We start from the raw sequence: 17,287 nt of genomic DNA, 5'->3' as shown, positions 1-17,287 counted from the left end.
CATTGATATTTGATTGGAAGGTTAAAATGAGTCATTGGCATCTTTGTATATAATGCCATTACTCTTACATCTCTGATAAGATCAAAGGTCAGGTTATTTCCATCAGAGTGATAGTGATAGTGAAACGCTTCAGACCAGCTGGGAGTGTGATTGTGTCACATGTAGCCCGAAAAAAATTTGATGCTGGGATGCTTGTTTAAGATGGTCCTTTGCTGGTTTATGCTGGTCCTTTTGCCTGTTATGCTGGTTCGTTGCCAGCACATGACCAGCATAAACCAGCAAAGGACCAGCTTAAACCAGCAAAGGACCAGCATAAACCAGAAAAGGACCAGCATAAACCAGCAAAGGACCAGCTTAAACCAGCAAAGGACCATCTTAAACCAGCATAAACCGGCAAAGGACCATCTTAAACCAGCATAAACCGGCAAAGGACCATCTTAAATCAGCAAAGGATCAGCATAAACCAGCAAAGGACCAGCATAAACCGGCAAATGACCAGCATCCCAGCATCAAAACATACCTAACCAGCATATGCTGTTTTTTTCAACATTTTTCCTTATTTGTCATGACTAAATCTATATATGTGTTGTTGTTTCTGAAAATAAAAATATGTATTTGTCTAGCTTCTAACAAAAACAGCCTACTCTGATTAGCTGGCCTTAACTGGTCTTCCAGTCTGGTCTTAGCTGGTTTAGCACCACTCGTTTAACTGGTCAGCCTTGACAGGCTGGGAGACCAGCTTGTTCATTTTAAACCAGCTATATCCAGCTTAAACTAGCTAAGATAGGTTGGTTTTAGCTGTTATTTTGTTTATTTATTTTCTCCAGCAGGGAGGACACTGCTACAGTAGGTGGTTGCAGGTGTGTTCTTAGCATGTTGCTACATGTTTCCTATAAGGTGTTCTGGATGCACTGGCTGCTAGGGAATTGCTATGAGGTTGCTAAGGCATTGTTGGGTGATTGCTAAAGTTTTCTGGGTCTTGGGTTTGCATGCTGCTATATCTTCATTGGGTCTTCTTGGTGTTGTGGTTTGGAGGGCATTGCTATGGGATTTCTAGGGGTTTTAGATGGTTTCTAAGTCATTGGTGGGTGGTTGATAAAGTGTTCTTAGTGATTTGTAACATGTTGTTATTTGTTTCCTATAGGGTGTTCAGAGTGTTTTGGTGGCTAATGCTTTGTTGGTTGGTTGCTAGGGTTTTTTGATGTGTGCTACAGCATTGCTAGGTGGTTACTTATTGGTTTTGGTGAATTCTAGAGTGTTCTGAGTTGCTAAGGAGTAGTTGAAAAAGAGCCCTGGTTTCTTTGATAATCTGGTCCCTACAATCCTCTCTTCAGTGGAAGCTGATGTTTTCACTTGTTTTAGCATCTGTCCAATTGCCTTAAAGCACAAAGCCGCATAATTTGATGTTGCATTTGTGTGTTTTGCACAAACGGTGTGTGGTAAGTTACAGGTTGAAGTGTAATAGAGTTACTAGAAGTTATATAAAATATAAAAAATATTATAAATATAGTATAAAAAATATTATAAATAATAATTCTGATATTTGCTTTAGCCAGCACCATTCGTAAAAGCCTAGATACATGGCCATGTGGATCCCACAACCTAACAAACCTCTGGTACACTGAAGTACATTTTATTAGGTTTTACAGTCAATCAGTAGGGGAAGGTTTTGAGGAAATTCCATTACTCTCCAAATACACCATTGAACAATGTTTACCCTCAACAGAAACCGTTACAGAGTCTTATCTAAGTGACAGAGAGGTGAGTGGAGAACACAGCTGCCTGCTAAACAAAGAGTGATGAGTCTGTCTTTCCAATGCTGCCAGGTTTAAAAGCTGTGTTACAAGAAAGATCAACACAACAATGGGAATACAGAGTAAGAATTATAGAGAGAGATTTCCATTCAGCCAAACCTATATTCATGACTCTATTACTAGAACTAAGGCAATACATAAATATACTGTATGTGCACTACTGTGCAAAAGTTTGGAGTCAGTGTTTTGTTACACTTTTGTTAATCAAGGATGCATTAAATTGTTCAAAAGTGACAGTGATGACATTTGTAATGTTACAAAAGATCCCTTTTTCTAAACAAATGCTGTACTTTTGAACCTTCTGTAACATGGTTTCCACAAAAAAAAAAAAATATTGGTTAACATAAGAGTTTTCAATATTGATAATAATAAGGAATGTCACTTGAGCACCAAATCAGCATATTAGTATGATTTCTGAAGGATCATTTTTTTTACTGTATTTTTTATATCTTAACAACCTCAGCTTTTTAAATAGCAGCGTATGTAAAAGACGAATATAATTGCAAATGATACGTATATGTACGTTTTATAGAAATGTAAGTTTTTACACCTCTTGTTACACACCTTGTGTGGAGAAACCTGGAAATTTCTGCAAATTGTAATATTTTGATTTCCAGAGTTTATAAAATTAACCAAATTAAGGAAATGAATACAAATCTTTCATGTTATTTTGATCTTTATAGATTTAGCATTTTTATCTGTTGTCCTCTATCCTAAAAAATGTAATCTGTGTGTTAAATGGGGAAGTCGTGGCCTAATGGTTAGAGAGTCGGACTCCCAATCGAAAGGTTGTGAGTTTGAGTCCTGGGCCGGCAGGAATTGTGGGTGGGGGGAGTGCATGTACAGTTCTCTCTCCACCCTCAATACCACGACTTAGGTGCCCTTGAGCAAGGCATCGAACCCCCAACTGCTCCCCGGGCGCCGCAGCATAAATGGCTGCCCACTGCTCCGGGTGTGTGCTCACAGTGTGTGTGTGTATGTGTGTGTTGACTGCTCTGTGTGTGTGCACTTCGAATGGGTTAAAAGCAGAGCACAAATTCTGAGTATGGGTCACCATACTTGGCTGAATGTCACTTCACTTCACTCACTTACATTGCACTGAACTGGAAAAAGGGTGAGGAATAAAAATATGTTATTAACAATATTTCACCTGACACATTTATATTATGTGCCGCTGATCCAAATGAATTCTCAAATTGTCAGTTATTTTTGATCCCCGATCTCTGAAATTAGTTTGTGTGGATTATATTTAAATTAAATGTTTTCATCACACTTTTTTAAACATTTGTTCCTTTCAAGCAATGAAATCACATAATCACACATTTGACAAAACCACAGCAGTGCCATTTTCAGCATGAAAATGTGCTTTTAAGTCATGGAAATTCATTGATGAAAAAGAATGTGTACCGTAGGAGATGTTTGCATTATAGTGTTTTATTGAAATGGCCTAGTTTGACTCATTTTGGGAGTCAACACACCAGTAAACAATCAAATCCAGTGCACAGACAGTGTTTGTACTTTTAGTTACAATCAGGCCTACTCCCAGATACTGCTAATTAATAGGCCATTTACGTAAATGCAGTGTTTCAGGAGATATCACGTGTGACACATGACAGTAAACATGAGCAATGGTATACAAATGTCAGAGCTTTCATGGTTATGAAGAAACTAGCATTCAAAATAAGATGAAACATCAAGGGATAGACACACCTTGGATGTCTTAAAGAAATATTTCAGGCTTAGTACAAATTCAGCATTTGTGGCATAATGTTTCCATTGTGTCCTTGAGTTTTTTTTTCATATATAATAATAATAAAAATAATTGAAATGACTTGTTGTAGTAATGAACATTATATCACAAATGCTGCTTATTGAGTTGAACTTGAACTTGAAACCAGAATATTCCCTTAAATCTCGACTCATGGATCAGAATGGTGAGGATGGAGAAGATTGGAGGGAGTGGGTAAACAGATGGATATCACAGTTCTCCACCTGCTCAACAGCAGAAGCCAGTTCCCCTCATTGTGTGGTTAAAATTGGCTGGATTGGTCTTTTGCTTGACAGTTTATTGGAAACAATGAGGATGGGAGTTTGTTGTGTAATTAAAAACTTTGCTTTGGTTTTACTGATAAGCTGTAGGAATGATCTAATGACTAAAACACGCGAGCCCTTCTAAAAGTAACACTCTATGACTTGAACCTGTTTGATTGAGTTAGTTCAAATTTCATACATGGATATTGCATTATAGCTTATATTAAATTCAAATGAGTGACATCACAGCCATGATTCCTCATGGTTCTTGAATAGCCAGTTGATTTTGGTTCACCAGTAAATCTAATGGACTTTACGTATCCAGCACCCACAGAGAGTGTATCTTGGCATGCATTTCTGGCCCAGAGATGATTTTCTAATCAACTACAAAGATCAACACACACATACACATAGATTTGCCAGCAGTTGATTCAAGCACTGATTGCGTAGAAATCCATTAAAGTAAGACTCCTGTCCTGAAAAGTCCAAACGAGAACACAGAAGCAAAGAAAATCTCTGGAAACACATAAGATTAGGGAACACATAATCACTGTTTTCACTCAATAAACTCCTAATTTGCGGCTTATATAAAGTAAGGTAGTTGTAATAGTTATGTTTGGTTAAGGGATCTAGGATATGGTCATGACTCGTGCAGAATAAAAAAGGCATTATTATGTTCTTTATAAGTACTCTTAAACAGCCAATATGCATGCTAAATTCATGCATGCAACTAGTTCATGGTGAATAGTGTTCCCTAATCCAAAGTGGAACCAAATGTCTGAATATTGTTTTCAGATATATTTTTAAATATTTAATAACCAGTGAAAAATGCCCCAAAATATTACTAATATACAGTGGATTTTAAAATAAATGTACACAATCTATTTATATTTTTGTTCCCTAAATTTTTGACAATTTTTATGTATATTTAGTTCAAAATATATTTTAAAAAGACCATTTTTCATTACCCACAATGCTTTTTATTTTTGTCTTCTTGCCCATTTAAGTCTCATTTTCACATTTAAGTTTAAAAATAAAATTATATATATATAATTTTTTCCCTTTTTTTATCAGTTTAAAAACTTTATTTCCACAGGCTTTTGCTGTTTATAACATACTATATATTTAACACATATTTACTTATTACATATGTTTAACATGTACTGTATGTACGTTTGAATACATTCTTGACAGAATTTTATGTAATTTTTTTTGTATGTTTTATGCCATTCTCGATTGTTGCACGAATCTGTGATGATGTAGGTTTACACACCTGGATAATCTCTAACCTAAATTAGACACGTACTACATAGACATGTATTGCACTTCAAGTCATAATGCTCATCATGATGATTATGGTTAGTAAAGAGAGATTGCACACATCTGAAATAGCCTGCCAGCAACCTGCTCAAACCACACATACATGGGCCTGTGCCAACAATAATGCACCACTGTGCCAAAAGACAAATGACCGGCCCAGTACAGTTGGGACCACCCCAGTCAAAAGGTTTCTGTCAACACAATTACCCAGATGAGGATACTTCTAGAAGCCTTCCAGGGGTAAAACTAGCCTTTTAAGTAGTCCGTTAATGATCTGCTTTTTAAGTAGTAATTTCTGTTATCACAATCAAACTTTTTCCCCAGAAGTGATGTTCTCAGCATTATATATATATATAAAAAGAAGCAGTTTAATTCTGGTTTGCACCATGATATGATGATGGCTCTATCAAAGCTCCGAAACGAAAGGCTAGTAAAGTATGTTAACATAAAGATATAAGAAAGATTTTTGGTCCACATTATCATTAAGGTGTCTAGTATTAATATATGAATTCACATATATTCAGTTTTGATGAGTGTGGTCCCAGAATGAGTGAACATATTGATGGTCACAACAGTGACCGGTGGGATAACAGTCAAAGGTAGGCTACACAAAATAAATCCAATTGCATTTGTTAGTGAAGGTCGCACTAAAATGTTGCAACGACAAAATACTGCACTCAATGAAAAGTTAAAATCAAGTTAAAATATTGATGTTGTAATACTGGTAGCACTGTATAAAAATGTGATGATATAATACAATAAAGTAACAATTTTGAAATACGTTGATGGTTGTATGTGGTCTGGGGAAAAAATTGGGATCAAACGGGTTAATAATACATGCTTTTACTGTCCCGTATTCTTTGTAAATCATAAACACCTTTGAATGTTGACTTTTTTTTTGTTTGTTTGTTTCTCTACAGTACTGCCCCATAAAGATGACGTTATGTTGCAGATCCGGGGCTGACGTCTTTCGCTCTCGCGATACTTCGGCGTAAACCGGGTTTTGAGACTAACCGCCCCCCTCCCGTGTCGTCCCCTCCCACGCCCCAGCGCGCTGTGTCGGGATAGTGGCAGTATAAAGTATATCTTCCATCCGAGACAGATAAGAAGCGCCAGGCTAGAGGGGATGAAGATGGCGGACGCCAAGCAGAAAAGGAACGAGCAGTTAAAGCGCTGGATGGGCTCGGAGACGGATCTCGAGCCGCCCATCCTGAAGAAGAAGAAGACGAAGGTGAAGTTCGACGAAGGCGCCGTGTTTCTGGCCGCCTGCTCGAGCGGCGACACGGAGGAGGTGCTGCGAATGCTCGACCGCGGCGCGGACATCAACTACGCCAATGTAGACGGACTCACCGCGCTGCACCAGGTGAGTTCAGAGCTGCTCCGCGGCGGCTGTTGTGCGCGGTTCCGTGTATATGCGGACGCTGTGCTGGCTGACTGTGTTTACTCGCACTCTCATCATCTTCACCATCTTCGTCGGGCCGTTTTGCTGAACCACGTCGCCGCTGGCGCCAACCGGGCTCTGATTGAAACTGATATTTGCTTTTTATGTGGACTTTGCTGGATCGATGATCCCGGGATAATCGCATTTGTGTGTAAATGAGTTTGTGAAGACAGGAAGCGGACTGTCTGACTGATTCTCGGGTGTGTTTGTGTTAGCTGTAGCCTAGCCTGTTAGCCGCTCAGCTCATAGATAAGAGCAAGTTGATACAGCACAATAACAGTTGAATCTGCTTATTAACGGATCAGGTGAATCTGCATGGGTTTTGTCATGTGAAGATTCACGGAGCCGACTCGTGAATGTGTTTCGTTCCGCTGGTCACCGTTGAAATAACGTTGTTAAAGCGCATAGCAACCAGTTAGCACGGCTGTGTTTTTGGAAAGAGGCTTCCCAGCTGACACGTATGTTGCTTTGGAGATTGTTGACTGAAAATGTTGCGTTTATTGTAAAAGACTCCGTATAAATATGTTTTCTGTGGGACAAGGTGAATAATGTAAAATGTGATGAAGAGCGAGCGCAATAAACGGTCAAAGCCGCGCTGTTTGTAACGAATAACTCTTTCAAAAAACGAAAACGCTGTCGTACTCTTTCATATTGTGACGAACCCGTGTGGCTTATTTACTTGTGTGGAACTTCAAAGATGATATTGGACAGAATGACAGCTCCGGTCACCATTCGCTTTCAGTGCATCTTTTTTTTTTATCCAATGGAAGTGAATGGCGACTTGAGCTGTCAGTTCTTAAAAACCATTCTTGACATCCACACTGTCGGTCGACACGAGAAAGTAAACAAAAACATAATGAATTTAAGTATATCGTGACACAATTTACCATAAACGTTTAGTGAACTGTAGCTTTAAGATGTAGTTTCCTTGCCTTGACCGTAAACATCCGTGAAAAATGCTTCAGACTAGTTTAGTTTTCCCATTAATAACTTTGTGTGTGTGTGCAAAAATAAGTATGTTGCAAAGGTATAATAGTTGTTACAAACAGAGGCACTTTCTGTCAATTTACTAATTGAATTAGTCTAGGAATCTCGGGAAACAATGATGATAATAAAATACTTATTTTGCTCGGTCATACCTGTTAGTGTCGGTATATAGTGTCTTAATTAAGTATGATTTCCACAAAACATTTTTGGGGATCATAGACAAAATTAACGTTTATTTACATGTTAAAGCTAAAGCATTGCAACTTATTTGTAATTCAACTACATGGTTCAGGTTGTCACAAAACTGTTTTTTGGCCTCTAAAAAGTGTACTCTATACATAACATGCATTTTCATCAGGCAAAAGTGTCAAATTTACATTGTAAAGCATAATATCTGAGGCCCTGCAATGAGTCTAAGTGGTTTGATGTGGCTGTAAGTGACTGCTGGAAATTGTCCGTGCAGGCTCATGCATTTAAAAGCACTTGCCTTTTTTTGGGCCGGTGTTCAGACAGGGGGAGGAAAGAATTTGGATGCAGCTCATGAGACCTAACCATGACTGGAGAGGCTCTTTCTTGATTGGGTCTGTGGTGTGCGTTTACGTATGTGGACGTGTGAGGGAACAGAGAGTTTTAGCATGTGACCAGTAGGCCGAGAGTTTATAGCAAATGTTTTTTGTTGTTGTTTTGTTTTTTTTAAACATGCTGATTGCAATTAAAGATGCACAGGTTTTGCTGTGCTGGAGGCATTTTGTATGTAAATGATATACATCTTCTGCTAGGTCTTGAAATCGCGCTTGGTTTGACGATTGCATTAAGAAATGAGAATTTGCGTGTTCCCCAAAAATCACATGTCTGTTCTAAAAAGGGGAATTGGTTGCAACTTACAGTATAGTAGTATGTAGCTTGTTGTATGGCTTATAAAAACATCTAGCTTTTCAAGTAGAAGAGAAGATGCTTTCTGTAAATTGATGCTGCATCAAATCTTTTTCGTCTGTTCAGTCTCTTTTGCAGCAGATTCACCTGCAACTTGGTGATGCAACTGATACAATATGATCTATTTATTTATTAATCATGTGTTCACCTGGTAAATTGCATTTTTCAATTTGTTTAGTGTTTATGAAATTGGCAGTTCTTTCGCTCTGCCCTATGGCATGTTAATAATGTTATATATGTATTTTTTGCACCATTTAGTTTCAGATTATGAGGATGGAAATAGTTTGCGTTCTAAAGTCTAAATTGACCTGAACCTGTACAAATCTGTGCCTGTGCATTGTCAATGCATATGATATGGATCAGACATTTATCAAATGACATAACAATATGATTTATTCATGCAATGTAAACAATTGTAAAAATATCTTTAAGATATACCTATACATTTATATATTTCAAAATCCAAAATGTATACTGGAGAGCTTGTTTGACTGTTATAAAAAGCCAGACTTTTTTTTTTTTCTTTCTTTTTTTGTATAAATGTGCTAGGCAGAGTTTATGTCATTACATATCTCAGTGATGAGCTGGCATCGGACAATTTGATGATCTCATACGTGACCTGTTTGCTTTTCCAATTTCTTTTTATTATGAAAACAAACTGAAGTGTATTTTTTTTAAGCTGTTGTGGATGTCCAAGTTACACCGCTGCATGTTCTAGAGAAACCTGAGGATTTAACAAGGGGCTTGGCGAGGTGTTGCTCTTTGCTTTCCCCTATTTAAATGCACAAGAGTGTTTTGTGCAGTGCAGGCCTTTTAATTGAACAGTTGTTCATTTATTTTCGTTTTGTTTATTTTTCATGCTAAATGGTGCATTGGCTGCTCATTTTCACATTATTTGCAGATCTTAATGTTATGTTGAAGATTAAAAGCATGGGACTCATACTGAAGGTAGCACAGGGATACGATCGGGATCAGTTCCCAGTCGGGACTGTGTCACCTCATCTGTGCTGCAACAGGTAGTGAGCTCACTTTCAGTGCACTGCTGTGTTTGTGTGTGCAATGGTGTGTTAAGGCTGGTTCACACGGCAGGATAATTAGGCCGATTTTAGCCCCGATTCACCCCTTCCGACAATCTTAAGGATGCCCCGATTATCGTAAAATAATCTGATCAGATATTCTTGCCGTGTGTGGTGTGTTAAGACTGCTCTCCTCTGCTCGGAAGGACGTCGGGACCGCTCCGATCTCAAATCGGGGATATCCAACATGTTGGATTTATTTGGCCCAATTTCTTCTCGTGTGTGGTGTCCCCCGAGGACAAACGATCACGCAGCCTGTGGACTGTGGCGTGTAGCCAATCAAACGAGGCGGTGAGGAAGTACCGGGAAACAAAATCAAAACAGCCGGCGGCATGGCGCACCAGAAAGTCCGTGGAAACGAATATACGAACGTTTATTTAAACGGTTATTAATCTGTGTAGTACATAACAACATTTCTATGAGATAAAACAACAACCATATCATCCATATCATATCCATATCATGATGTAGCAAGTATAGTCCATGCTCGCGTTGTCTCCACCTCTTTGACCATCGCCTTTTCTTGTTTTTCTTATGTTTTTTTTTCGTTAAAAACAAAGCACAAACTATGGCCACTGCATCCTCTTCGTCCGCCATGATTGTTTACTCTGAAGTCACGTTTGATCTCGAGGGATTTTGCGAAATTTCCCGTCTGACCTGGGAATGCTCGGGAGTCAAATCGGTTCGTGTGTGATGTGTTGATTTTGCCGTGTGGCTGCACACCACACACTGTACGGCCAAAACTGTTAGACCCGTGATTTTTTTATCGCCGTGTGTGGGGTCTCTCAGGTTTGGAAAATCGCCGTGTGAACCAGGCATTAGTTCCAGTGACTGTTGTAGCAGTACGGCTAAGGGTTATAAATATCACGTGCAGGCAAGTGCAAGAACGCTAACTTTAGCACCCAGTCAGCTCACATTCTGTGCTGCTCAATCTCATAGTTAAGAAGATCTGTTTTTCACACACATGTTGTATGATTGATGTTTCTTTGTCAGAGCCATGTGCTCGTGTGGTGTTTGAATCAGTCTTGCTTCATGTTGTGATCTCTTTTGCCGCCAATTAAAAATGAAAAGAAATTGACAATAAATGAGTGAACCTCGCAAAGCCCATTGAGAACACGTCCACCATTGCATTTGCATTATTTTCATAATTGATTTATATTTTATTTAGATTTATAACAGTGTACTTAAATTTTACATATACATTAAGGCTGTTTTTCCCATGAATTAAACCTTTGCCTTATAACATTATTTCCATTAGATCATTTTAAAATATAGCTTATAAAGTTAACAAAGTTAAGAAATATGTATGCATCAATGCAGTGTTTCATTTATTATTATTTAATAAATGTTTAAAAAGTCCTTAAAATAGATAGATTTTAAAAAAAATTATATAGTCAAACACATTTTTCAAAAAAGGCTATTTTTACAATCTTTGCATTTACATTATTTCCCTAATATATGTATGTGTGTGTGTGTGTGTGTGTGTATGTATATATGTATATGTATATGTATATATATGTATATTTAAAAATACAGAATTCTATGGTAGGCTACATCTTCTTAATGTATATAATCGTTCCTGTTAACCAGTTAAAGAAAATAATTTATCTAGTGGCTCAACAACTTTGTGGAGGTGGTATGCAAATAGAGGGCGAGAAATTGCAGATTACGCCGAGGCCTGAAGCGTTGGTGTCTGCAGGTCTGTTCCTTAATGTTTTCCAAGGATGAGTGTTTTATAACTGCAGTATCTTTTAAAAATGTAAGGTTTACGTGCACGTGATCTGTTTGACCTAGTATGAAGGCACAGTCCGGCGGCGGCCTTTTAGTCAGAAAAATTGAATTTTTTTGACATAGGCTGAATCTTCCGCAGTGAGGTCAGAGTTTAGGTAGGTTTCAGTAAGAAGGTAGGTGAAGACATGTGGTGGTGTGTCGTCCTGTGTCTGCATTCCTGTCGTGTCTCTCTTTGGAAACCATGGCAGACCCAGAATTCCTCAGCTGTCACTTACGCCCCCGGCCTAAACAGTCTCCACCTCCACAGTCACACCGTTTTACTCCCAAACAGAGGCACACGATGAGGCATAATTAAGGAGCTCATTAGGCAAACAAACAATACGTTTTAATGTGTCATTCTGTGATAGATGTGCCAGACTGCGTATTGTTGCGTGAGTCTTTTGTCTTCAAGAATAGTTTCAGTAGTGTTGAGAGGTGATGCATCAAGATGGCGTGATAACTTGTGAGCTGATCTGATGGCGTTCAGGAAGTGAAGCAGTAGCTCGAGGAAATGGTACCTCTTCAAATGAAATTGATCGTCTTGGATCTCTGTCATCGGGTTCACCAAGAAATGAGAATTCTGTCATTTCTAAGGAGCTCAATCGTTGAAAGTTGTACTTCAACTTCAAAAGCAGTCTATATAACAATATTCTAAGTCTTCCCTGGCAAGTTCATGAGAAAAGTATCTGTGTTTGATTTGTGAATGAATCAATCTGATATTTGAATTAATGGACCTGATTAACAAAACCTGTTTGAATGATTTGTTCATGAATCATATTGGCTATTTCACACTGTCAGGTTTTGGGATTGACGGCTGCATTTTCTTTACAGGCGTGAGTCTCGAAATGTTCCCTTTCACACAGCAGCTTACAGTATGTTTAGTGTACTGTCTGTATGAACATTCAATGGGAGTCAAGCCCGTATCCCTTACTAGTAACCAAAGTAAAATTAAAGACCGCGACGTCCATAAAACTAAAAGACTTAACGCTTTCTGACATGATAAGAGTCCAGTCGAGGACTGGGTTCATCCGTCAAACCTTCGTTAATCGACCGAAACTTTACAATTTTGGTGGATAGCAAAATATTTGAATCGTGTGCAGAACACAAAACTGACGGGAGCGGCTCTGGTTGAAAACTGATGGGATCTCAAACTTTCAGATGACACGCAGCTCATTTCTCCATCACTGAAAGTGTTTGTGTGGAAGGGGGACTCTCTAGTTCTCCAGTCCTGTTCTATTCACACAGCGCGTGTTCCCAGAATGCGGTTGTGAGTCCTGAAAATGTACAGGTGTGAGTTCGGTTACAGAACGCAGTTGTCACGCCCGTAAATAACCGTACTGTGTGTGAACATAACCATATTAAGGACTCAAATACAGGACTGACAACCGTAATCTGCTGCTGTGTGAACGTGGCCATTGATATGTTCTAATTACTCACTGGTTTATCAGTAAATTACAAAAATGTACAAAAAAAAAAGCATTGCCCGGCATCTGATAAGCTTACTTGTCTACTATATAGCGGGCGAAAAACAGTAAGCCATATGTGAAATGAGTAGCATGTAGGCCTATTTATTTATTAACGAGTAGACAAAATACTCACTTTCTGAAGTGCACATCCAGTGTGGATACTTTACAAAATATGATGCAACAGGAATTGTGTTGAGATATAAAGAAAATACTTTTTTAATGATCTTGAAGTTTATTTGATGAAGAACATAGTAGCTACTTAGACTAAGCTGTTTCAGATGCATACTTTAGGAGATGTTTAGTAAGTGTCATTTGGACTAGTGTAATTCCTCTGTAGACTTTAGCATTGTTATTTGAAAGTTCTTTTTTTTTTTTTCTTTAGCTATTCATTTAACGTCTCTGTCCTCGCTCATAGTCATAGCACTGCAACATGATTCTCAGCATGCATTGTGAATCCTGAGGTTCCCAGCTGTCTTAAGCCGCCCATTTGGCATGTCAGAGCTGATATCTGGTGTAAATACTCAAAGAAACACTCCTCAGGATTCTTCTTTTTCTTGTGAACCTTTGTTCGCGAGGACTTGTTTTATTCTTTGTTGTGAGTCAGCATGGACAACCTAGTCATTCCTGCATAGCTGTATTAGATTTGAGTGATTCAAAACCATCAAAACTAAAGAGAATCTGTGCGGTGTCATTTTAATCTTATTGACGAATTGTCATCGTCAAATTTGCCAGCTTTTGCCAAGTTTTAGTATGCCTAGATAAACCTGTGTGTTTGTTTTCCCCAGAAGTCCATGAGGTGACACACATGTGGTTTATTTTGAGTTCCACAGGATACTTCTCAAAAATACATTTAAATCCCTGGAAACCATATTATAAAAATTTTTTTACAGGATGTTGTGGGATACTACATATAACCTGCTTTAAGCAGGAGATGGTTTGTATGAGGGCCTGAAATCTAAAACCAGGTCAAGGTCATTTTACTTTAAATTGTCCTGGGAAACAGGGAGATATGATTGTGTTCATTACCTCTTCTCTAAAAGGAGTCGAGCTCATCCCTTATGAAAACTTAATATTTCAATATGTTCAGTATATTTCTTATTTCGTTTAATATTTGGTTATAATAATCACCATCAAAATAAAATTGTTTTAAAGTTATGCAGAATGGGTCAACAACAGTGTGGATGAAGACTTTGAAATTTAAGTTGAAATTGGGATATGGCTAGATTACCACTAAATTTCCATCACCTGCTTTCAAATGGAGCGCCATTTAATAGACAGAACCGTAGATCACTGACAAGCTACGCAATATCAAGTTCATTATCGCAGATGAATCGCCTTGGATAATGAATGCGATATTGCATAGCTTGTCAGTGAACTGTCTATTAAATGGCGCTCCATGTGAAAGCAGTTGATGGCGATTTATCGGTAATCCGGGAACCGGCTTTACTGACGAAATGCACGTGACAATCACATGCAATATATCGCCCATCCGTAATTTGAAAGAGATTTCTTTAACAACGCCATTAAAGTTGTGCTGACTTAAAGAACTTTGAGCTGGTTCTTGTAAAGAGTAAAATCAAGTGTGAACAACCAGAGAACCGCATAAGCCATTTTTGTCACAGTTCTCACTAGTAACTACTGCTTTTACCTCAATAAATTCCTAATTTGTTGCTTATTAATAGTAAGGTATTTAAATTTAGGGATTAGTTGGGATTAAGGGATTTAAAATATTATCATGCAGAATAAAGCATTAATATGTTTTATAATTACTAATAAATTGCTAATATGCTAGTAAGCAGCTAGTCTAAAATAACCCTAATAATAGTCAACCTAATTTTTTTAAAATGATTTTGTAAAAAATATGGAGCTATTCAATTCTTAGTAAGGTATGGCACAAATTGTTGTCTTGCAAAACACCGTAGGGTTTATTTGACCATATTTTCCATATTTCCATTTGCATTGCCATTTGGGCTATTTCATAATGTCAGTTTCGTTGAGGGCGGTCATAGTAAAGGGTGATGGAGTCATGTTTTCTCTCTGTCAGTGTATAAGCTCAAGCCTAAAGGAAATTAGTCCTGACATAAATTAGGTGTGTGGGCCCTTATTTCCTCTTGGTTGGGGCAAGAGCATGCGTTGCCGTGAGCCAAAAACTGGCGTCAGCGTATGTGTTCTGGCTTTGATGATAAAATAACTAAGGATGTTTTCTCAGGTTTCTCATGCATATAAAAATGGACATGTAATTTGCTTGTGAGTCAATTATTCATTGTTTACTCACTGGAAGTGGGAGGAGGTTGTCAAGACGGATCAGTGTGGTACAGGTTTTAATCAAAGGTTAGCAATTGAGTTTTTATTGTGTTGGCCTTTATCCTATGAAATATTATGCTAAGCAGGTAATAAAATGATACTTGGCCGCCACTGTGGAGTTGTGTAGTCATCAAAGTCTGTGTACTGCTTGATTGACACACTAATATTAGAACCAGAATGCCAACGGTTCATGTTTTACAGTTCGTAATAAGCAGGTTTGGCCGTGTCAGGCAGGCGGTGTTGAGATATTTTCAGTTGTATGTTTGAAAGGAACCCATAATCAAGGGCAGGAAGTCTATTGAAGAAGTAGAGCTACAGCGTTGTGTCATCTGTTGTCTTTGAACACGTTGATTTGTCTTCAACGCCATTTGGGTTCTGCAAAACTGTGAAGCCAAGTGTTGGTTTTGGAATTTGGAATTATTTTTGGTTGTGCTGGTGATGTCAATTCCTGCGTCATAGGAATAGTGGTCGACTGATATTGGATTTTGGACAGCCGATATCTTGGAAAGCAGGGGGAGCCAATAGCCGATATATTTTTTTTTTTTACATTTGAATTAAAATGTAAGATATTTGAAATGATGAAATGTGTAAAATAAACATACTTTAGATGACAAAGTATTTTTCGCAAATAAAATTTTTTTTTAGGGGTGTGCACGGATAATCGAACATTCGAATATTCGTTCTGCTCTAATTATTCGATAAATAAAAATGATATTCGAATTTTGCAAAAAAAAAAAAAAAAACTTCACAATAAAACCTAATTTGGTCACTTTCTGTGATTCTCCACGGCATATTTGAAGATGTATGCAAGCAAAAAATAATTAATGAATGAATAAGGGGGTGTTCACATATCGCGATTAAAAACGCGGGGAAAACGCTAGGCGCGCTGCTTTCTCCTTCTTTCCAAAGCACTCGGGCAGAAGCGCTCCTTAGGCGTCTGCCGTTGCTAAGCAACAGTGACGGGCTCACTCCATGATGACGCGGAAATTTCAGCAAAGGATAAATGGATTTGCAGCACAAAAAAAATCGCTTGCAGTAGCTCTGCTACTAAATTTATGATCAGCTGTTCCTTCATCTTGGATGAGCTTTCAACGTTGTTACGGGAAAGAATGAAGCTGAATGTTTAGTTCTTGTCACATGACCTGCGGTGCGCTTGCGGCATTCTGAAAAGTTGAGATGTTTTTAACTCGATGCTTTGCGGATGCGCCTGGAAAAAACGGGCGCGTCGCACCGCGAGCCTACATTGGAAATAACGAACTTGAGCGCGCAAAATAGGCGATATGTAAACGACCCCTAAGAACTTCGGGCTTCTACAGTACTTCAAATATGCCGTGGAGAATCACAGAAAGTGACCGAATTCAAGAACATTGTTGAGGCATCTCTCAAGCAATGAATAAACACAGCTAACTTGGAGAATGCAGTGAAAACTCCTCTTCTCGCGTCTGCCCTAGACCCTCGGCACAAACATCTCAGGTTTTCTCGATGAAAACATGAGAGAAGTAAGAAGAAAAAACTTTTTTGAACATAATCAGATCATTTCCCTTGATGTGAGTGGTGCGGATGCAGCCGCCATCATCAATGATGAAGAGGATGCAATGCCCACTTGTCGGAAAAGGCTGAGCCAGTTCTTCAGCGATGATTACAGAGAGTCCATCCGAGACGAGTGGGAACAGTTCTTGCTGGAGCCATGTATTCCACCAGATGAGGATACCATTCAGTGGTGAAACGCAAACACGAAGCGCTTCACAAAACTTATTCACTTATCACACCGTTATATGTGTGTCCCGGCAACGCCTGTGCCGTCAGAGCGCGTTTTCTCCGCAGCCGGCCTTATTGTTAACGGACTAAGAAGCCGACTTTCCCCCGATCATGTTTACAAGCCCGTATTTCTTAACAAGAACATGTAAAACAATAGAAAAAAAAAGCAAAAAAGATTTGCTGACAGTTTAAAAGTTTCAAAGTTAAGTTCAGGCTATGTTCTACAATAGCCTGATCGCTGCAGGCTGCTTTACGTTTTTTCTTTGTTCACTTTTTTTTTTCACTTTTTATTTTGCTTTTAATCTGTACTTTTGTTTGTTTGCACGCATTGTTAAAGGTTTTCAGCTACAAAACACGATGTGTAATGTTCAAGCTTATTGTGTGTAA

General features: G+C 38.5%; 1 protein-coding gene across 7 annotated transcripts in view; it reads left to right on the top strand.

Moving 5' to 3' along the window:
- The first annotated feature begins 6,201 nt into the window (after positions 1-6,201).
- The window catches only part of LOC132099020 (protein phosphatase 1 regulatory subunit 12A), a 64,015-nt gene continuing 52,929 nt past the window's right edge, over positions 6,202-17,287 (top strand). For 3 of the 7 annotated variants that reach the window (XM_059505384.1, XM_059505388.1, XM_059505387.1), the window contains exon 1: positions 6,202-6,528. In XM_059505384.1, coding sequence (XP_059361367.1) covers positions 6,292-6,528 — 237 coding nt within the window. In that variant the 5' untranslated portion in view covers positions 6,202-6,291. The remainder of the gene's footprint in view (positions 6,529-17,287) is intronic. The other 4 variants (XM_059505383.1, XM_059505382.1, XM_059505386.1 and 1 more) reach the window with 2 other exon arrangements.

This window comes from Carassius carassius, chromosome 22 (genome assembly GCF_963082965.1).
Source record: "Carassius carassius chromosome 22, fCarCar2.1, whole genome shotgun sequence".
In the NCBI taxonomy this organism is placed as follows: domain Eukaryota; kingdom Metazoa; phylum Chordata; class Actinopteri; order Cypriniformes; family Cyprinidae; genus Carassius; species Carassius carassius.
The sequence above is the reverse complement of the archived record's forward strand: the minus strand, read 5'-3'. Positions and strand labels throughout refer to the sequence as shown.